General features: G+C 38.6%; 1 protein-coding gene across 1 annotated transcript; it reads left to right on the forward strand.

The window, feature by feature from the left end:
* Positions 1–823: 823 nt before the first annotated feature.
* On the forward strand, positions 824–22,448 carry KIAA0408 (KIAA0408 ortholog). The gene is made up of 6 exons (XM_027972324.3): positions 824–1,043; positions 7,429–7,683; positions 12,475–12,834; positions 12,923–13,002; positions 15,896–17,228; positions 19,486–22,448. Exons 2-6 carry the CDS (start codon positions 7,549–7,551, stop codon positions 19,657–19,659), a joined length of 2,082 nt encoding a protein of 693 aa, XP_027828125.2. The 5' UTR covers positions 824–1,043; positions 7,429–7,548; the 3' UTR covers positions 19,660–22,448.

Below are 22,448 nucleotides of genomic sequence, written 5' to 3' on the forward strand. Positions count from 1 at the left end.
GCTCAGTCATATCTGACTCTTAGCTACATATACTAAAGTCCTACTATGAGCAGGTTATACTTAGTAAACATTTTAGCTCCCCATGAACCATATATCTGGAAGCAGACAAAATACTGTGACAGTGAATATGTAGTGCCTTAAGGACCACACAGACTTTAGACTTGAGGATAAGCCCTTATTATTTAAAGTTTTATCTAGCATATTTGCTGAATTAGGCTGCAGCACGCCTTAATTGAAAACAAGTATCTCATTGTTTTTTTTCCCTTCCCACAGTAAATATCGTCCTTTCCCATGGTATCTAATTTCCTCTAGCAGAAAGACATCACCATCCCTATAGATATAGGCAGCAAGCTACCAATGAATCACAAAGAACAAGGAGGCTGGTCTTTATATGCCATTTCTACCTTATTTCAAGACAGAAGTTTGATACATCTTCACAAATCTTTTGAGATTACATATATGAAATTTCTGCCACATAAAACACCAGCTTCCAAAGGCACCAAAAAGTGCAGTTCTGAAAGAGGGGAAGAGAGAGGTAGGCAAGATGATTCTTGCCTGTAAACAAGGAGTTAACTTGTCCAAATAAGTGAAATCTAAAATTGGCCATTGTCATCGTGTGATATTAACACCAGCTCTTTTGGCAAGTTTAGAAATACTGGGCTCCCTTATAAAAGTTAAAAATGTCCTGGACCTGGAGTTGTTTACCCAGAGTAGGAGCTGCTCTAAAGTTACAGAGCTCTGGTTGGAAGAGGTGACTCGAAGGCCGCCTCCAAGAAACTGACGTCACAGTAGTCTCAGCTGCTGCTGTGACACTGGGCTGAGCAGCTTTTTGATTTGTGAAAGTGGTAGAGGTTTCAAAGGGATTTGTCAGTACTTCTCTGTTGAATGGTGGGACTGATTTTACATTCCCATTTCATGCAAAGAAGCAAGATTCCCTGCTCCAAGACGTCAAAGACTTTTCACTCTAAAACAACCAGCTGTCCTCCCATTGCTAGTTTGACCGGTAGTTGGACCTCCATAGGATTTCTCCCCAGTGCAAAAAGGTATGTTTGTTTTCTGACAGTTTGAAAGCAAGTGAGTAATTGTGGCAAAATATAGAGAGGGGTTGCCGCTGACATGTTTAAAGCTGTGGATACCGTTTAAGTGGAGGGTGATTTCAACATCTGCTTGATTCAGCATCCGTGCCTGGGTTTCAAAGCAGTGGGGCGGGGTGCGTAACGGATTTTACTGACTCCCAGGGAAGAAAGGGTTCAGCTGCCGTGAGTGGATTTCCTGACTCTGGACTGATGGTGCCATCCGCTCTGTGAGACGGTTTTTCAAACACTGCTTCTCAGAACTTTGAAGACCGCTTTTGCTGCTGTAGGATTTCACTAAATTTATTTATTTGAAAATTAGTTTCATTAGGACGAAGACTTTTTAACATTTACCGAGTGAAGTTCACAGTCTTTGAAATTGTTGGCATTTGAAAATGGCAGGGAAAAATAAATCAGCGTGGTTTCATCCAAGATGATGGTTTACTCACTGCATGAGGAGTGTTTCTGTAATTTGAGCTGAAGTGCATAACATTCATAATGGTTCATCTGCAGTTAGGAGGGGACCTTAATCTATGGCTTCTACTGTTTAAGCTGGTTAAGTTTAGGCATCTGTTTATCCAAGCCAAATGTATTTTTCAAAGCTTTTATCAGTTAAGTAAAATCAGTGTGCCTGTAGGTTGGATATTTTCTAGGTTGAATATATAACTGAAGAGAGAACAAGAAGATAATGGAAAGGCAAAATTGATTTTTCAGAATTGTGGGTGGTAATATTCCTTTGACCCTATTGGAAGATAAAGAACATGTTGAAATAGCCAGTTTTAAAAATTCCTTTTTGCCTTGTAACAGAATCAAGTCATGGTTTTCTTTGGAAAGATGCCTTTGCCAGTGAACACTATGGGAGGAATAAGGTCTGTTAATCAGCTGAAATGTGGCAAGTGATTCCTGATAGCCTGGAGACAGGGCTGGAGAATCCTGGAAGCAAATGGTGTGTAACTTTGATGGGTTTAGACAAGGGAATTCCTGATTCCTCAAAGTTAAGGGGAAGCAAAGCATCTCCAAGGCAAGCGGTTGTTCTAGGAATTGTACAATTGACAGTACCTACTGTGTGCGGCATTCCTCTTGGAATGTGTAACTTCCTCCGAGTGAAAATGTTTCCATGATATGAAAAGTAGCATGTTTAGGGGAAGGGAATCAGAGAATAGGAAGCAAACTGTGAACACAACTTTCCAAAGGGAGAAGTTGCCCTGGAGTCTGTTCTCCTAACGTTGTTTCATTTGTTTGGCTAAAATCCAGTTTTTAGTGGGAAGGTGAAGGTTGAAGGGGTAATGATGACGGTGTAGTTAACAGTGGGGCATCCCTCAGGTGAAGAAGTGTGACCATGGCCTAGGTGAGCCTAACATGGGAAAGGGAACTGATTTATTGTGAAATTCCTGTGTTGCTCCTAAATTTTGCTTCCTAGTAGGGCCGGAAGGTTAGCAGAACTTATTTTCCTCTCATCATCAAACTTATGCAACCCACTCACAACTCTTCTACAAATCTGGCTTCCGGCCTTGGGGAGGGAGAAGTGGGTTAAAATGGATTATGTAATGCTCACTTAGAGCTGTTGGGGGAAGAATGTGTGCCTGACTGAGTAATGCAGCTCCCTCTGATACTTGACATGTGTGCTTACACATTTTATTCTGAATGAAATTCTGGAGAGCGTGAAGTGAAATGGAGAGTCAAGGAGGCCTGGGGAGGGGTGTAGATAGCAGAAATTCTTCTTTCTCTCCCACGGAGATACCGGTATCTGTGGGCGAAAAAGAGTGACAGCTAGGAACAAAGAGAACTTTTATATTGGCCTCCGCAGAAAGCACTGAAATTGAGTTTTTGAATCGGTTGAGCCATTTTACCCCATAACTTTTCATTTCAGAACATTATGTCCCTACAGAATTGCCCTATTTAGTTGGATTTTTTTTTTTTAACATTTAGGGAGAATTATAACAAGAACAGTTTTATGTAAGATTCATCTACTCAGATTTTGACTAACAATAAAAAAAGTTCCTAAATCTTTAACTTGGCTTCTGTTCTTAAAATACTTGAAAAACACTGAAGGCAAAGGAAAACCATTAAAAATATGAGTCCACACTATTACACTTGCTTCTATGAATTTTCTAATTAAATCAAAATCATAGTTTTATCTAGAGGAAGATAGATTAAAGAAAGAAGGGAGCAGGGGAAGACCAACAAACGAGAGGGAGAAACGAGAGAGGAAGAAAGCAGCCCTTTACTGAGCACCCAGTAGGATCCGAAATAGTGTTAGGTGCTTAGATTAAGCGTTCTCTTTCTTGCATATTTAATCCTCACAAAATGCTTTGGACCCCACTTTATTTTTGGAGGAGAAAGCAATATATTCAGCTCTATTATATTTGACATTTATGACAAGACAAAGACAGTGAAAAGTACAATAAACCCACAGAAATTGACACAGACATTGCTCTATAGGAATTTTCTCTCAAAGGCTTGTTTTTGATCCATAACCATTGGGTTTTGTGGCACTAGATATGGCTCTAGTCTTGGAAAGGAGAAGCTCTGTAGATTGGTCCTTCTCCGTATTAAGTGATGAGTTTGGCTTTTTGCAATTAAGGGCAGGGTTCTGTCTGCTTCAGGAACATTACCTGGATTCATGTGTAGTCCTGTTACCAGGAGCAAGCCTGACTGAAGGTTTTCCTGGATGATGTTCTTCAAGTAGGTAAAAAAGAAAAGGGTCTGTTGCCCTTTAACCCTGATTTGAAAGTGGTTCAAGAAGAATTTGAAATGAAAAGAAAAATTGAAGCCACTTGCTACATAATTGTAGGAGACGCTTTATGATGATTTCTATACATTCAGTGTTTAAAGACGGAATGAAACAGGGACCTTCATAGCACCTCTTTCCTAGTAGCTTGAAATTAGTCTGCTCTCTTTCTATAACTTGATTGGTTAACTTTGTGACTTTCTCTTCATATCTTAAACCATACCACTCTTCCTAAGAAGTTTTAATGTTAAATGCCTGCTAGTCTGCAAGATAGTTTTAGCTCACAATTAATTACATATAGTAAAGCAGTCTGTATTCTCTGAAAATTAGCACTGTCTTCATTTCCTGTGAATGAGATGAACCTACAAGATTAGTAGGTAATCAAAATCAGTAACAGATTCACTAAGACAAAATTCCGTGTATTCTTTACTCTCTTCATTATGTTGTGTCTTCATCAACACATTATTTTGGGGCAGCTTCCATTTGCTGTGGCACGCACCTCTGATCACTGTCTCATAGGGCTGGACGGTAGCAAAAGGAGGGAAGGGAGACAGAGAGGATGGAAAATGAGATTAGAAAAACTGGATAAAATGAGACACGGTAGTGTTTTTAACGGCTAAATCTGAAATTACTTCTTTTTCTTCGCTGAATTAGTCACAGTAGAGTGCCAAAGAAGTAGGTAAGAATGATCAAAGTATCTGTAACAGATTTATTGAGAGAAGAATAACCATATAGGTCCTAACATTATTGGGGTGTTTTTTGAGGGTGGAGCCCTGCATATAGCAGATATCCTTTGACCCTTATTAGTCTATTATAATTCATTAATAGATTGCAGCTGAAAAGTGTATGTTGGCACCGTTTAGCACATGATATGCACATTCAGGACAGCCTGACCCAAAAAAAAAAAAAAAATCAAATGTCTTCAATGTTTATATTTGGGATATGAAATATGCGGCCTTCTTCTATGACTGCAGACTGAGGCTTGCTGCCTGGTTTTGTGGACTTCATTTGACAATGCCAGCACCCAGGCAGCTATGACTCTTGAGAATTAGCTCAAAAGTAGCATCATCTGCCACCTGGTAAGTTAAGGCACTTTGGTCGTGGCCTAAAAAGTCGAAGAGTTAAAGACTTCTTTAGGCGTGATTATCTTAGATGGAGATTTGAACATTTTAAGCATGCTTTTCTACCCATTAAAAATGTATCTGGCTTTACTAACAAAAATACTTTCAGTGGAAATTTTTTTTAAACAACAAACAGGAAATTTTATCTTTCTCAAATCTCTTTTTATTCATGTCATTTAATCTTTATAATAACCCTGTGGATATCCCCCATTCTAATGTAAATAAATAAATCTCAGAAATTTTAGGTGAGTTATAAAAGAGTTACCAATCAGGTATTTTAAAGTGCATCTTAAAATCCTGAGTACACATGCCCTAAATGCTAGAATTCTAATTATTTCAGTCAGTGCTTAGTATGATCAAAGATTTCCCTGCAAAGTGATCAAAACATTTTCATCAATACTCTAAATTCAGTATCAGAACCTACATTCTGATATCTAGTCTATTCAGTTCAGTTCAGTTCAGTCTCTCAGTCGTGTCTGACTCTTTGCGACCCCATGAATCGCAGCATGCCAGGCCTCCCTGTCCATCACCAACTCCTGGAGTTCACCCAAACTCAAGTGCATCGAGTCAGTGATGCCATCCAGCCATCTCATCCTCTGTTGTCCCCTTCTCCTCCTGCCCCCAATCCCTCCCAGCATCAGAGTCTTTTCCAATGAGTCAACTCTTTGCATGAGATGGCCAAAGTACTGGAATTTCAGCTTTAGCATCAGTACTTCCAAAGAAATCCCAGGGCTGATCTCCTTTAGAATGGAGTGGTTGGATCTTCTTTCTGTCTAAGGGACTCTCAAGAGTCTTCTCCAACACCACAGTTCAAAGGCATCAATTCTTTGGCGCTCAGCTTTCTTCACAGTCCAACTCTCACATCCATACATGACCACTGGAAAAACCATGGACTTGACTAGACGGACCTTTGGTCTCTGCTTTTGAATATGCTATCTAGGTTGGTCATAACTTTTCTTCCAAGGAGTAAGCGTCTTAATTTCATGGCTGCAATAAACATCTGCAGTGATTTGGGAGCCAAAAAGAATAAAGTCTGACATTGTTTCCACTGTTTCCCCATCTATTTGCCATGAAGTGATGGGACCAGATGCCATGATCTTACTTTTCTGAATGTTGAGCTTTAAGCCAACTTTTTCACTCTCCTCTTTCACTTTCATCAAGAGGCTTCTTAGTTCCTCTTCACTTTCTGCCATAAGGGTAGTGTCATCTGCATATCTGAGGTGATTGATATTTCTCCAGGCAATCTTGATTCCAGCTTGTGTTTCTTCCAGCCCAGCGTTTCTCATGATATACTCTGCATATAAGTTAAATAAGCAGGGTGACAATATACAGCCTTGACGTACTCCTTTTCCTGTTTGGAACCAGTCTGTTGTTCCATGTCCAGTTCTAACTGTTGCTTCCTGACCTGCATACAGCTTTGTCAAGAGGCAGGTCAGGTGGTCTGGTATTCCCATCTCTTTCAGAATTTTCCACAGTTTCTTGTGATCCACACAGTCAAAGGCTTTGGCATAGTCAATAAAGCAGAAATAGATGTTTTTCTGGAACTCTCTTGCTTTTTCCATGATTCAGCGGATGTTGGCAATTTGATCTCTGGTTCCTCTGCCTTTTCTAAAACCAGCTTGAACATTGGGAAGTTCACGGTTCATGTATTGCTGAAGTCTGGCTTGGAGAATTTTGAGCATTACTTTACTGGCGTGTGAGAGGAGTGCAATTGTGCAGTAGTTTGAGCATTCTTTGGCATTGCCTTTTTTTGGGATTGGAATGAAAACTGACCTTTTCCAGTCCTGTGGCCACTGCTGGCTTTCCAAATTTGCTATTAGAAGGGAAAAAGAGCATGGATAAGTTCTAACATGGTTTTCAGAATAATTTTGCTGCTTTAGTATTTTACTTGATGAAATAAAATAATGACAATATTTTTCCATGCTTTAGTTTGGTTTCTTGCTGATACTATCAGTCCCAGATTGACTACCAACACTGGGGTCTTATTGATATGGTAACTACATTTGCCATAAGATTGAACTCTTCAGTATAAAATGAAGACTGTAGCACAGCACCATCTCAGGACTTTAAAGATCATAAAATCATATAATCTGGTTGCATCAGAACAGAAGGAGTAATTCTACTGCAGAATCCACCGCAGTTATATAGCTGTGGCTATCCAGTTGAATTTCATACTTCCACTCTTAAATTCATGAAAAATTCTATCTTTAGATTAGGCGGTTAGTTTAAGGAATACTTATATCTCACACATGCATTTAACCATCCTGTCCACTGTAATTTTGCTGTCTGGTTTCAGAAAGAGGAAGGAAAAAAACCTGGATGATACTTTTTGTTTGTTTGTTTTTGATTGTGCTAGTCTCTTCTTAAGCAGATATTTTTGTCATCTCGTCTTTTGAGTCCAATTTTCCTATGGTTTGTTTATGTCAGTGGCTCTTGCCAATCTGATAAAATGTTTCCAGAAAGCACATGGATTTGGAACTCTCTCTTGTTATGTTTATATTAGGCTTTGTTTTAAAGGCAAGTGAGACTGCTTCAAATAAAACAGCTCCAAGCTTCCAAGAAACAGTTAAGAGAAGGCAGAGACGAACAGAAATACCCCTTCACTAACACTCACACGGTTGCCATGGACCTGCACAAGCAGTGCGAGAACACAGAGAGTAGCTGGCACAAGGAAAAACTGGAATTGCTGGACCAGTTTGACAATGAAAGAAAGGAATGGGAAAGTCAGTGGAAGATAATGCAGAAGAAGATAGAAGAGGTACGTGTTGATTTGTTTGAATACTTTGGAAACTTAAAACTCAGAATGAAAATCCTTTTGGTTTGTTTTGTATTGGAAACTGCTTTTACTTTCCAATTCTACCTGAAAGATACATGTCTCAGTGGTACTTACTAGACCAAAAATAGCATAACCTAACCCACTGGTAGTGTAGGGACTGTACTTATTTTATAACTTTGCATGACAACTCTAAAATATGTCAATTTACTCTTTTCTCACTAAAATGCTGATGGTATCAAAAGTGAGGTATGTATTTTGCATGAGTTTTCAAATGCCGAGCTCAGTGTGAAAATAAAAGAAAAGCATAATTAGTGGAACATACCTTTAGAATATCACAATTGGGCATTAAAATAGATCTTTTCTGAGGTAATTTATGAATGACATCTACTAAAGGGAATTATGTACTCGATAATTCAGTATAACCAAAAGGAGTGTCGTATATCAAAAAGAAAATGACGGTGGACATGATATTCATCCTGGCAAGGAGCACCACGTTTGCTGCTGCTGCTGCTAAGTTGCTTCAGTCATGTCCGATTCTGTGCGACCCCATAGACGGCAGCCCACCAGGCTCCCCTGTCCCTGGGATTCTCCAGGCAAGAACACTGGAGTGGGTTGCCATTTCCTTCTCCAATGCAAGAAAGCGAAAAGTGAAAGTGAAGTCGCTCAGTCGTATCCGACTCTTAGCGACCCCATGGATCACGTTCATTGGCACATTTATTAGAAAAGAGTTTATGAAAAATGACATGCCCAGAATCTGATACAAATAGTAGTTTTATCCTATCAGCCTGTTGGACCTTGAATATTTCCTTTATTATCTGCATTGATGTATATTCAGCTTGTTCCAACTGAAAATTATTTATACTTATCTTGCTTTCTTGTAACATCCCTGCTGTTGACTTACATGGTTTGTGCACATTGTCAAGACAGTTATTTTAACAGACTCCTTGGCCTTCATTCACAGGCAATCAAAGCTAATGCTTTGTTTATAGTGCAGATAATTTTCTTATTAACAGCCATGTAATTGGTTATGAATAAAAAATACAAATTGGTATGCTAAAAGGAAAAATAAAAAAAGAATAGCCATTACTCTATTAGAGAATTCCATGGACAGGCCATGGGGTCACAAAGAGTCAGACATGACTGAGTGACTAACACAAAGCCGTTAGACTATTCTTGGAAAATCCAGCTGAGAAGTCAGGCATGTAGTAAATGATTGCAAATTGAAAGGAGAATTTACTTCATGTCCTTCTATAGTTTGGAAAATGCATGTTGCTTCCTCTGTTAACTCCTCCACCCAGAGTTCAATTGGATCAAAAAGGAGACGGCTAAATCAGAGTTTACAACGCCAGTGTGAAACCTGAACTCATAGGTCACTGGCTTCTCAAGGTTTGGAAAATCCATTAAATAATAGTCTCAGATAATTCTAGCATCTGAGCAAACTAATTAAGGGAGTCAGGGTTAGTCTAGCCAATTGTTTAAGCCACGTAGCTTAAGATGGTAGCTAAGATAGTCTGCTGTCTGGTTAAATTTGTTATTGTCAAATAATTATTCTGACAGCTCTGCAGATTCCATCTGTAGAAGATATGAGCCTTATCAATTAGCAGGCATCAAACATACTTGGAACTTAGGTGATAGTCCATAAAAATACTGACGGAAGGAATGGAATATTTTTTCTTTATCTTGGATAGTAGCTGTGGTGCTATTTATGTCATGATGCCTGCATTGTACAGCACCATACCTGAGAATATGTTTGTATAATGTGCTTACCCAGACTACCCGGCCAGAGAGGATGCTCTACAATACCTGAAGACTAGCGTTGTGTCCCCCTTGTCATAACAATATAGTTGTCCCTCAGTAGACACAGGAAATGGCTCCAGGAGACCCCATGGATACCAGAATTCATGGATACTCTCAAGTTCCTTATGTAAAATGGCAGAGTGTATATGTATTCTTTTCCAGTCCCAGTATTTGTACCTGTAATAATGTACCTTTAATATCTTCCTGCTTAGAAGCTACAAAGCTGGGTTAGAAAAGATTGGGCAAAACAGGAAATTGTCCTCACATGTCATAGAAAGTCAAGACAGTATTGTTAACTAAAATTAAGTCTACTCTTGGAAAAATGTAAGATACCACAAGCCTGTGCATGTGTGCATGCTAGTCACTTCAGTCATGTCCGACTCTCGCGACCCTGTGGACTGTAGCTCACCAGGCTCCTCTGTCCATAAGATTCTCCAGGCAAGAATATGGAGTACATTGCCGTGTCCTCCTCCAGGGGATCTTCCGGACCCAGGGATCGAACTTGTGTCTGTTATGTCTCCTGCATTGGCAGGCAGGTTCTTTACTAGTAGCACCACCCTAAGAGACTGTATTTCTTTCTTATTTATCACGAATTCTGTGTTTTAAATCAGACACAACTTATTAAGTCATGTGCTAGAAAATTTGACATTTTTAGGTGCATGCTTATAATTTCTGTGATTCCAAATAAATGTATCATTAGTGAGAGGATCAGTATTGGTATTAAGATGCTAATGATTCTTTATGCAGCCACTATCTACAATCATTGCATTTGCTGTTACAAAGTGAAGATGTAGATACTTGGATCTTTGAAACCTAGACTGATCCAGATAGTTACTCTTAACAGAGTTAATAGACAGCTGGGGATTTTTCTTTTTTTCTTTTCTTTTTTTTGTCACTTTGCCATCTTTCCTGCCTGTGTCCTTTGTTTGAATGATCAGATACCCATTGAAAACAGCTGAGTACCAAGTAATAGATTTCCTTACGCAAAATAAATGGTTTCCCATCAATAATATAACGTTTTTTGTTTTTTCATACATCACCTAAGCCCCCAAGAGAATTTAAGATGTCAAATAGAATTCTGTGTAAATTAAAGTATTTCAGAACGAGACGAGAAGAGCAAGGTGAAATGAAGACAAGAGGAAGGATCCCTTGCAAAATGCATGCAGCAGGTCCGTCTTTCTAGCAAGTAACAAAAAATTATCAGATGCATATTTCTCAATATTCAGGAAACAAAAGCAGACTAATTTTCCAGAAATAGTACTTTGGTCCCTAATTTTACATTGAAGCAAATTTGTTTTCACCCATGACTCCTCTAAAAGAGGACAGTGCCACCAAGAACATCCTTAGATTTAGCCTGGTGCTTTTGAGGGTTGCTTCTTATTATGCCCCTCAAGGTCGGCCAAAATTATAATGCCCACAGCAGTTCAGTACAGATAATTTTACAGGAGCCAAAATGGTTGATTCATGATGGCAATTTGATGCTATCCTGACTTCATCCAATGACAAATTTATGACTAGGGCAATAAATGCACTGCATATCCTTCAGGCATTAACGATATTCTAGTGCTTCTCTCTGAGATTTGCGTAAACACTGAGCAGAAATTAATCTGTTATTATATTCTTTGATTAATAGATCTCATGCAGATATAGGATGTGACTGTAAAATGTAGAGTCATTTGTTTTAAGTCTTTGGAATTTGACAAGCTTTCCCAGAACTCAAGCCTGAAGAGAAAGTCACTAATTGCCTGCAGGTTAAACTAAATCCTCAAGAACTAATTTGGGGCAATTAATAAACTAATAGATGATCAAAGCCTTAGAGTTCAATTGTATTACATAGGACAGGCTCACACTTGTTTTAATTAGGACAAAGGAAGAAACTTTTTTTGAATGTATATAGCCTTCGAAGTTAAAAAAAAAAAAAAAACAAGTCTGATAATTACCTACCCCTCACCCACGTAACCTCCTAAGGAAACATCTTTTGATGATGAAATAACTACTTAAGGGACAGAATGAGCTGAGTTACTATGTGAGATTGTCAGTCATTTAGACAGTTCAATGTTGACTTACAAGTAGGATCATGTATTTTTTAAATATGGCCTTAATGTTGGTTAAATTAGAGCACCTTGCCAGTAATTGGGAGGAGGCAATGGCAACCCATTCCAGTACTCTTGCCTGGAAGATCCCATGGATGGAGGAGCCTGGTAGGCATCAGTCCATGGGGTCGCCAGGAGTTGGACATGACTGAACGACTTCACTTTCACTTTTCACTTTCATGCACTGGAGAAGGAAATGGCAACCCACTCCAGTATTCTTGCCTGGAGAATCCCAGGATCGGGGGAGCCTGGCGGGCTGCCGTCTATGGGGTCGCACAGAGTCGGACACAACTGAAGCAACTTAGCAGCAGCAGCAGCAGCCAGTAATTGATCGAGGTCCTTCCAATTTTGTTAACAGTGCTTCTGTATCATTATGACATCTATATATAAACGCAGGTTTCTGTCATTTTTGAATGAATTGATTTGTACTCAGAAAAATAGAAATTACCTTCTTTGCCCTACTACATGTAGTCTTTATGGTTCATCAAAAGTTTGCTCCAGCTAATCCAGATTTTAGAAGCATGATTTGGAAGCATTAGCATTAGTGCCCTGGAGCAGTCTATGTATGCATGCGTGCTAAGTAGCTTAAGTCATGTCTGACCCTAGGGACTATAGTTCTCCAGGCTCCCCATCCATGGGATTCTTTAGGCAAGAATACTGGAGTGGGTTGCCATTTCCTTCTCCAAGGAATCTTCCTGACTTAGGGATCAAACCCAAGTCTCTTATATTTCTGCAATGGCAAGTGGGTTCTTTACCATGAGTGCCACCTGGGAAGACCCACTATATAGTAATATGGCCAAGAAAACTCAGAACACTGTGTTTAGGATCAAAACTATTGAGAAAGTAGGTTAGGGGGAAATTTTTATCTTTGTTTTCCTTATAGCTCTGCCATGAAGTAAAGCGTCGGAGGAAAATCAACATGAGTGAACGTGCTAAGGTCATTGATTTTGATTGTGAGAAGGCCGTTGGAGATAAAATGGAATCTTCTGCAGATTACCCCAATTCAGGACAATGTAAAATTACAGGGATACATCCCAGGGACATTCTGGGGAAAAAAGATAAAACAGAGCAGAGTTTACTCAGGGAAAGAAATCAAGTGTGCAAGGAACAAAAAACAATCAAAAAATCAAAAGTAGGGTATATGGATTCTGAAGCCAGAGACAACCATAAAGAACCTGGGGCCCGGCCTGACTGGAGGACTTCTGAGGCAGAGAACAAGAGCTGCTCTGGAGCCCTCAACACAGTAAGTAAGACGGGATTTGCCTTGGACTGTTTCTAAAGAAATATTTACATTTCAAAGGGCTAACATGCTATTGCTTATATGTATAAAGGCTCTTGAAGAACTTGCCAAAGTTAGTGAAGAGTTATGCAACTTTCAAGAGGAAATTCGAAAGCGGTCTAACCACAGAAGGTAGGCTGGTACATCTATGATGATTTTTATGTTGAAAAATCAAGACGGATATTGTTTTAAGTTAATGAGTCCAAATTACCTTTCACATTTAACACTTTGTTAGCAAAAATTAGTAATGTTACTAAAATCTGCTATTTTAGGAGATAAAAGTTTAAATTGTACATTTCTTTGATCATTAATTCTTAAAGTAAATCTCCTGGTTTTCTGTATAATTTGACTGTTAGGTGTACTTCACTTTTTATTGATGTTTAGCTTAGTTATGCTTGCCATTGTGCTCAGTCACTCAGTCGTGTCTGATTCTTTGCGGCCCTAGGAACTGTATAGCCCACCAGGCTCCTCTGTCCATGGGATTCTCCAGGCAAGAATACTGGAGTGGGTTCCCACACCCTCCTCCAGGGGATCTTCCCGACCCAGGGATCAAACCCGTGTCTCCTGTGCCTTCTGCATTGGCAGGTGGATTCCTTCCCACTGAGCCACCTGGAAAACCCCAACACTCACCATAATAAACAGTAAATTAACAAGTGTATACAATGGCATTCTTTTTGTTTTGAGTATTTGGCCAGTGGAACAGTATGCTGGGTTAACCTAGTTGAATACATCTTTCAGTTCAGTTCAGTTCAGTCGCTCAGTCATCTCTGACTCTTTGTGACCCCATGAATTGCAGCACGCCAGGCCTCCCTGTCCATCACCAGCTCCTGGAGTTCACTCAAACTCATGTTCATCGAGTCCGTGATGCCATCCAGCCATCTCATCCTCTGTCGTCCCCTTTTCCTCCTGCCCCCAATCTCTCCCAGCATCAGGGTCTTTTCCAATGAGTCAACTCTTTGCATGAGATGGCCAAAGTACTGGAGTTTCAGCTTTAGCGTCATTCCTTCCAAAGAACACCCAGGGCTGATCTCCTTTAGAATGGACTGGTTGGATCTCCTTGTAGTCCAAGGGACTCTCAAGAGTCTTCTCCAACACCACAGTTCAAAAACATCAATTCTTGGTCGCTCAGCTTTCTTCACAGTCCAACTCTCATATCCATACATGGCTACTGGAAAAACCATAGCCTTGACTAGACTGACCTTTGTTGGCAAAATAATGTCTCTACTTATCAATATGCTATCTAAGTTGGTCATAACTTTCCTTCCAAGGAGTAAGCGTCTTTTAATTTCATGGCTGCAGTCACCATCTGCAGTGATTTTGGAGCCCCCCAAAATAAAGTCTGACACTGTTTCCACTGTTTCCCCATCTATTTCCCATGAGGTTATGGGACCGGATGCCATGATCTTACTTTTCTGAATGTTGAGCTTTAAGCCAACTTTTTCACTCTCCTCTTTCACTTTCATCAAGAGGCTTATTAGCTCCTCTTCACTTTCTGCCATAAGGGTGGTGTCATCTGCATATCTGAGGTTATTGATATTTCTCCCAGCAATCTTGATTCCAGCTTGTGCTTCTTCCAACCCTGTGTCAAATTTAACAATGTGGTGTTTTAATTTTATAATGATGTTCTGCTGAAATATTCTGAATTATTTATTTCTCTACATTTATTATGTATATAATGAAAGCATTCATAATTTTCAGACAACATACTGTAAATACATACACACATATGTATTTACACAATGCAGTAAAAATGCTGTTTCCGTTCAGAAACACCTATATAATTCTAAGGGTAAGTTTTAGCCAAATTGAAAAATAAATTGGATCCTCTGCAAATTGCAATTGCTGTACAATCACCATTTATCTCCTTGTGGGACAGCATACTTCTCTTAGAAGCTATAGCAATGTGAACCTTTATTTTTCTTTATTTCCTTAGAAGCTCAGAGAATTTTTGTACTGACTTACAACAGATTTTACTTACCCAACCATGCTTTATACATAATTTTGCCTTCCACTTTTCTCACTTAGCTTTTGCCTAGTAGGTATTCATCTGTGCTTTATTATAAGCTATCTCATAATGGAAGTTAAATACATATAAATGTGGCTTCTATTTATCAATATGATTAGTTAATGTTAATTTGTGAACCCACATTATTGCTACATTTAGGTTTTTATTTTGCTAATTCAGAAAATTCTTACTTTCCAATTTGCTTTTACAACCCCATCCCTGGTATAAAGTTCTCACTGTGACTTCATGGCCTTTAGAAAAAAAAGCTCAAAATTCTTCATATGTAATTCAAAGTTATTGCAATTTGACCTAGCGTTTCTCTCTTATTTGTCAACATTCTTTCCCACTCTGTTTTGTATTCCATCTCTGCCAGATTACTCACTGTAGCTTGAGCAGCCACATGATTTTTACTGCAGCTTAAGAAAGAAAAAAAAATGTCCTTTACTCATCAGAAAAAAAAAAAAAAGCTCACTTTTCTTTCTTGTCTAAATAACACCTCCCATTTGGTATTGCTCATGTCTCTGTGCTTTGATTCCGATTTCTGGAATGAAATAGAATGTTATTTCATTAATTTCTTAGAATGTTATTTCAGATTCGAGAGGAGGAGATTGAGCTCAGACGACATTATGAATAGGAATTCAGTAGGCCAAGCTGACATGAGGAAATGGCAAGACAAAACCTATGGAAATGGAAACACCAGTAGGAGACACCCAAGAGACTACACAAAGTAGAGTCTGAGTGTAGGTGAAGTTTAAGGTAATAGAAGAAAATGAGAGACAGTTTAAAAGACAGTTTGGGTCAGACTATGTATATAGTCTTGAATACAACACTGAGTGGTGGTCTTTATCCTGTAGCAAAAGTGACTTGAAGTTTTGTACTAGGAAATTTATATACAAATATTGTTTAAGGAAGTTGTGACTCCTTTTCCTATAACAGAATCCATTGTTTTAGGCCCAATATCTTTTAAGAGCTTATCATTAACAAAGACATCACTAATATAGCGTGTTTTATAATTTTTAGGATGAAGTCAGATTCTTTTCTCCAGGAAACACCAAATGTAACAAATGCTCCTCATGGAGGTCACATGATCAACAACAGCCAGTGCATTCCTTCAACCAGTTTAGAAAACGAGAAGTGGGAAAACAGAAAAAATCTGAGCTGTACCAATGTTTTCCAGAACAATTCCAAGAAAAAAGAGGGACTTGATACAACCGATCTGAAAAGAAGTGAAACCCCACCAATTCCTCCTCCAAGAAGCACATCTAGAAATTTTCCCAGCTCATATTCTGCACAAGCCCATGAAAGTTGGAAGGAATGTTTAGACCACAGCAGCTGGGTGGCCCAAGAGGGTCAAGGTGAAAAAAACAGCCACCCTCATTTCCTTTGGAAGCATGATGAGATGTCTCTGCTGGGTCTAAATGAAGGGAGGACTCTGAATAATGGTATCACGTGTCCTTCTTTGGCACCAGAAGCCAAAGTAGATAACAAGCCTTCGTGTAATGAAAATGTTGGACTTAGCATGTGGTTGTGCAACACTGGGGTTTGTGCAAAAAATAGCCCCTCTACACTGTGGTTTCAGAAAGCCTGCTCTACTCCAGATAAGCCAAAATATGAAAAGGTAATTCCAGATCACTCTGCTAAATCTCCTGCTGATCTTCCTATAAGCAATGACTGTAGCTCCTTAGTGTCACAGAGCAGCGGCCCACTGAGAAGTTTCAGTTATGGCTTTGAAAAGACTACTGGGAATGAAAAGCTGGCAAAAAAGACTGATGAATTTAACAGAATTGTATTTAGAACAGATAGAAATTGTCATGCTGTACAACAAAGTCAAAGCTGCTCAGAACGATCCGAAGATCTTCAGCGCTGTGAGACCTTAGCTGCGTGCACAGGCAATGTCTCAGTCAGTGAGGGTGTTTCTGACGTTCTGAAAGCCAGTGCCCCCATGCCTGTGCCCAGGGAAAATGTGCCTGATAATTCCACCAAAAACCCCACACCAGGCCAGTTCACACAAACACGGGAGCCCATAAGCCCTAGCAGTTACCGGAATATGCTTCACGAGCATGACTGGAGACCAAGTAGTTTGTCTGGCCGGCCAAGGTCCGCGGACCCCAGGTCAAATTATGGTGTGGTGGAAAAACTGCTGAAAACCTATGAGACGTCTGCGGGGTCTGCATTGCAGAATTCTAGATGCTTCCAGGCCAACTGGACGAAATGTAGTTCTGATGTCAGTGGTGGAGCCACATTAGGTCAGCATTTAGAAAAGCTCCACATAGAACAAGAGCTTGAGCACAAGACAGCAATGCATGGAGCACAGCACGTGAAGCAAGGGGTAGATCGGAAAAAGGCAACTGAGGTGAGAAAGCAATCTAACATATTTGGTGGAACTGCATCCATGTTTAACAATGGCTCAGTGTTCAGTCGTTTGCCCATTCATATAAATAGAACATAGGCAAATGTTTTGACACCTTTTTAGTTCTTTGACCCTTCATTTGTGAATAAATATAAACCTTAGGATTGTAACTCAGCACGAACATTTAAAAGTTTAGTTTTTAAGTCTGGGTTTGGTACATTACAGCTTTTATTTAAATTCTGAAATAGCAGAAAATATAATGTAATAAGTGGGCTCAAGAAAAAAATGATCAAATATTTGTTGTGTTTCTTTCTTGAATATTCTGAATGTGAATTTGTTCATTTATAGAATTTTATCCTATTAAAGTGTTTATATATTTTAAAGTATATGGAAAGTATTTTAAAAATAACTTGTATTCTTCTGTTATTAGCTATGATTGGTTCGGTCATTTCTAGAATTTGATTTGTGTTCTTCCTCATGGGATTAGTCACATGAATATGAGTTTGGTTAAAAAAAACATCATTTAAAATAGTGCCTCATAAAGTTCTCTTATTGTGGAACTAAAAGGCAGTATATGAAAAAAAAATGATAGTATAGCATAAAAACTTTAAAGTCATTATTATAGGTATAATAATGCCTGGAAAATCCCATGGATGGAGGAGCCTGGTAGGCTGCAGTCCATGGGGTCTCTAAGAGTGGGACACGACTGAGCGACTTCACTTTCACTTTTCACGTTCATGCGTTGGAGAAGGAAGTGGCAACCCACTCCAGTGTTCTTGCCTGGAGAATCCCAGGGACGGGGGAGCCTGGTGGGCTGCCTTCTATGGGGTCGCACAGAGTCAGACACGACTGAAGCAACATAGCAGCAGCGGCAGCAGCAATGTGTGGAAATTGTCCCCCCAAAATGGATATTTAAATAAACTTACCTTTTTTATTACAGTGTGCTTGCAAAAGAGTGTCATCTTAGAGGGGAGAAAAGAGGTTGAAGAGATCTGTATTTACAATGAAGAGCTATCCATCAGTACCTTATACAGATAATTTATTAAAAGTTACAAGGTGGCATATTGTTATAATTAGGCAATACTTTGAAAATCCTAGTTTTAGAAACCACAGTGTGTATGCAGCATAGTTTTAAAGGACGCTAGTTGCCTCCTTCTGGTGTGAGAAATTTTTATGTGGTTTTCAAGTCCTACAAAAATATCAGTTTACATCCAGTTGATCAGAAACTTTGTCTGTTTGCCCAAAGTGCAAATACCTATCCTGCTTTTGTATGAGTGTTGTTTAGTTGAGCCCATAAATACCTGTAAAGCTTCAGATGGAAGGGCATGGACGTGGAAGCATGTATACAATAATCAGCCAAAAATTCTCATTAACAAATATTATTAAATATTTCCCATTTTTGCAATGATTGGAGATTTGAGAAGAGTCCTCTACTGTAGATCCTTAAGAGCAGTCCTTATATTTGGGACACCCCTGGTGGTGTGGTTAAGAGTCCACCTTCCAATACAGGGGACATGGGTCTGATATCTGGTCAGAGAACTAAGATCTCACATGCCCAAGGGGCTACTAACCCTAAGCACCACATCTAGAGAGATGCCTCACACATGGTAACTGAGAGCCCACTCGGCAACAAAAGATCCCACATGCCCCAATTAAGACCCAGCACAGCCAAAAGTAAATATTTTAAAAAAGAATGAAGTTCTATTTTAAAGTCTTTTAAAGATAATTTTGAAGCTTTTAAAAGATTGATAGTAAGAGTGGTTCTTAGTGAACAAAAAAAAAAGATAGCAGTCAGACAAATCATTTGGTGATTTGTGTTCTGTTTATGATCTCTAAAAGTGTCAATAACTTGACATAAAATAACCAGATGCAAATTAATTCTTCTTTAAATTATTATCTTTAAAACACTGAAATATCCTAACACTCCACTAAGGAAAATCTTTAGTTCCATCATGTCAGTGTTACCTGACATAAACTTTGAGTTCTAACATAAGATTAACTTACATAGTTCTAAAAAGAAATTAGTTGTATTAAAACTTAGTACAATGAGATCCACAAGATTAGCAAATGCCATATTCATATTCAAAGTGAGCTGTTTTGATTAAAACATCCCAGACCACAAATATTAGACAAAGAGTTTCTTTAATTTTTCTTGCTTGTAAACTTGGTAACACATTAATCCTACAGTTGGGATCCATAATATATTAAGCTCTTTGTTGGTTCCTGAATGGTGAGGTGAGAGTCTTCTTTTGTGTCTTAGGAATCCATGGCAGTGAAATCCTCACCTGGAAAAGGATTTTCCCGACCTGCTAGACCAGCAAATCGCCGTCTCCCATCCAGATGGGCATCTAGATCTCCTTCAGCACCTCCTGCCTTGCGGAGAACCGCCCACAACTTCCCCATTCCTCTGCGATCAGAAGCATCGATGGTTTAAGTCTCTGGCCTGGATTGCTAGACTGCGAGAGTCCCGATTGCCAAACAGAGTGTTCCGAGTGTTTACAACCAATTCTGTCTCTTCTGTACCTTTCAAGATTACTGGGACAATTTAAACCTTAACTTCCCATCAGTCTTCAGTGTTTTTAATCTATGGAGTAATTATCTTCCTCTATTTTGATTTCCTAGATCAGAATTTTTTAATGCCATCCTCATTAATTTGCCAATATGATTTAAGTCGAAACAGTGTACTATATTGTATATTCTGACTTTCTTGCAAGTGGCAGAAAGCAAGGTTATGTGCATGGCTATGTGTTTTGTAGGTGCATGTGTTGATACAGGAAATGTCAGTATGTATTTAGAGAAGTAAAACTTATGTGCTAGTGTTGACTTTGAAATTATAACATATATACCTATATATTCTTTGTGTTTATTTAAAATTTTTTAAAACACACAGTATTATTTATATTTTTTGTACCTTTTAATAGGTATCCACTTAAGGCGTTTGAGGTACATATATTAACTAACCACTTCCTTGGCCCCAACTACATAGAAAACTAACTATACATATACCTAAGGTTAGTAGGTTTCTACAGCCAACTCAGTTCCTTAACCCATATAAGGGTAGACTCATACCATTGATCTCCTCGTTTATTCTTTTAAATATTAATAAATAAAAAGTTTAAATAGGTTGAAACAGATCAGCCTTCTAAAACAAACGCAAAATGTCCACAAAAATTTTTATATATCATTCAGCAGTTTATTATGGCTTTTGCTGTATACTTGATCCTCAGAGCCAGCATAAGACTGCTTTATAAACAACATAACTAAACAATTAATTTATTTTGACGACTTCAGTAACAAACATACCTTAAATATGGTTTAAAAAGAAATTCAGTTAGGCTGAATCCTAATTTTGGCTAAATTTTAGTAAGCTTTTTTTCAGCATTTGGAGCAATACATATTGTGAGAGGTAAGTTATTCACTTTTTCCTTTTTTAACCTTTTCCCTGAAATTAGTAGATAAGAGACTATTTCAAATTTTTATTAACAAAGAAAATCAGGAATGATATTTCATTGAGAGCTGAATTGTATTTCTTGTAGTGTGCTACATTCAAAAAGCCTTAAACTAACCTTTGGCATCCATGGATAGCATAAGGGACAGAAACTTTTTTGGTGGTCACAATTTGCCAACAGTGAATATCCATATACTCAGAGCTGACAGAAATATGAACGTTGAGGTGCCCGAAATTCTACATGAATGATCTTAGAAGCAATTTTGCTGTCCACTGTCTCTGTATAAAGCCAACTACATTATTAGATAGTAATTCTATTTAAGCTTTAAAGCTTAACAAATTCTTATTATAAAGATATTCAAAGAGCCATCTCCTTGTGATACATTCTAACGATTTAGAAAAATTCACTTCACGCCATGATTTGAGGTACAGTAATTAAGTTTTGAATCCCAGACTGCCTTAAAGGCTCAAGACTGTTGCATGGTGATGGCCAGATCCATATTTTCCGATAAGAAGAGTTTCCAGGAGTTGAGCAGAATTAAACTTCTAGAACATGAGGTTGAAGCAGATGGTAAGAAAGGGCTACAGATCCAGTCTTTTAATTCTTGTTTGTTTCAGGAATATCCTTTTCCATAGGAAGACGGTAAGAGAAAAGGACCCTAGATATCAAGTGATGTCACTCATATAATATGCTTTTCATCTAAAAGGGAGAAGACACTGGGGAGGCGGGAGACTATGGCATAAGGTGTTGAACCTGGTAGGAAGATCCTGCTGTGTAACAGAGGAGCACAAGCCTGCCCAAGGGCTGTGCGACATAGCTCCTCCTCTCCTTCACTGTATCCCAGGTAGTCTGATGTGGGTCTGTGGTCCTAACTTGAATTACAAGTCAAATATTGAGGGTTGTTTTTTAATTCTTGTCCTCACCCCATAATTACTAAAAGAGAATTTCCAGGGGTGGGGAGGGAATTTTGAGTCCTTAATAACGCAGAACAAAATATTTGCTAATTACGGAGATTTGGAAGCAGTGGCATTCATTGATACCCTAATGATGTGCATCATTGGATATTCATGTCACTTCTCTGGGACTTCCTTATCTGTAAATTAAAAGGGTGGCATTGTCACACATCACAATTTTGTGCCACTTGTTCTAACCATCTGAATGAAATAGTGGGATACCTTTTAACATCCTATGTTGACAAAAATCACAGAATATTAGAGCTGGAAAAAAACTTAGCATCCACTCCAACTCCTTGATTGTAAAGTTGGAAAAACTAAAACAAGTATTATTTGAATATTCTGTCTTCTCTTTTAAATATTTTATAATTTTTTATGGAAAAACCTATCCATTAAATGGAAATTATCCTTGAAAATACATTTTTGATGTATTGTGACATTTAGCCAGTAGTTTTTCTACTTTGGATGGGCATTTTCTTCCCCCCAAACTTACCTTTATTATGCCATCATTACTGGATTTTAGGGGGTTATAAAAATTTCAGAGGTACTTGATTAGAAGTTTGCCCTGGCAGACTTTTGAAGGGAAAAAAATCTTATATTATTTCAATAGAGTTACTGACGTTGTAGATTGATCTCAGAAAGGAAGAAGAATGAGGCAGAGAAGAGTGTTTGAGTTTCTGTGCATGTGTGCCTGTATGTGTGTGTGCGTATGTGTATACGTGCACAACCCTTGCCCATGCTCCCTATGTTGCTTTATGATCAAAGCCAAATACAGATGATGTTGTACAATTCACTTTATTAAAAATTATTCATAACTTTTA

Source organism: Ovis aries, chromosome 8 (genome assembly GCF_016772045.2).
Source record: "Ovis aries strain OAR_USU_Benz2616 breed Rambouillet chromosome 8, ARS-UI_Ramb_v3.0, whole genome shotgun sequence".
Lineage (NCBI taxonomy): Eukaryota > Metazoa > Chordata > Mammalia > Artiodactyla > Bovidae > Ovis > Ovis aries.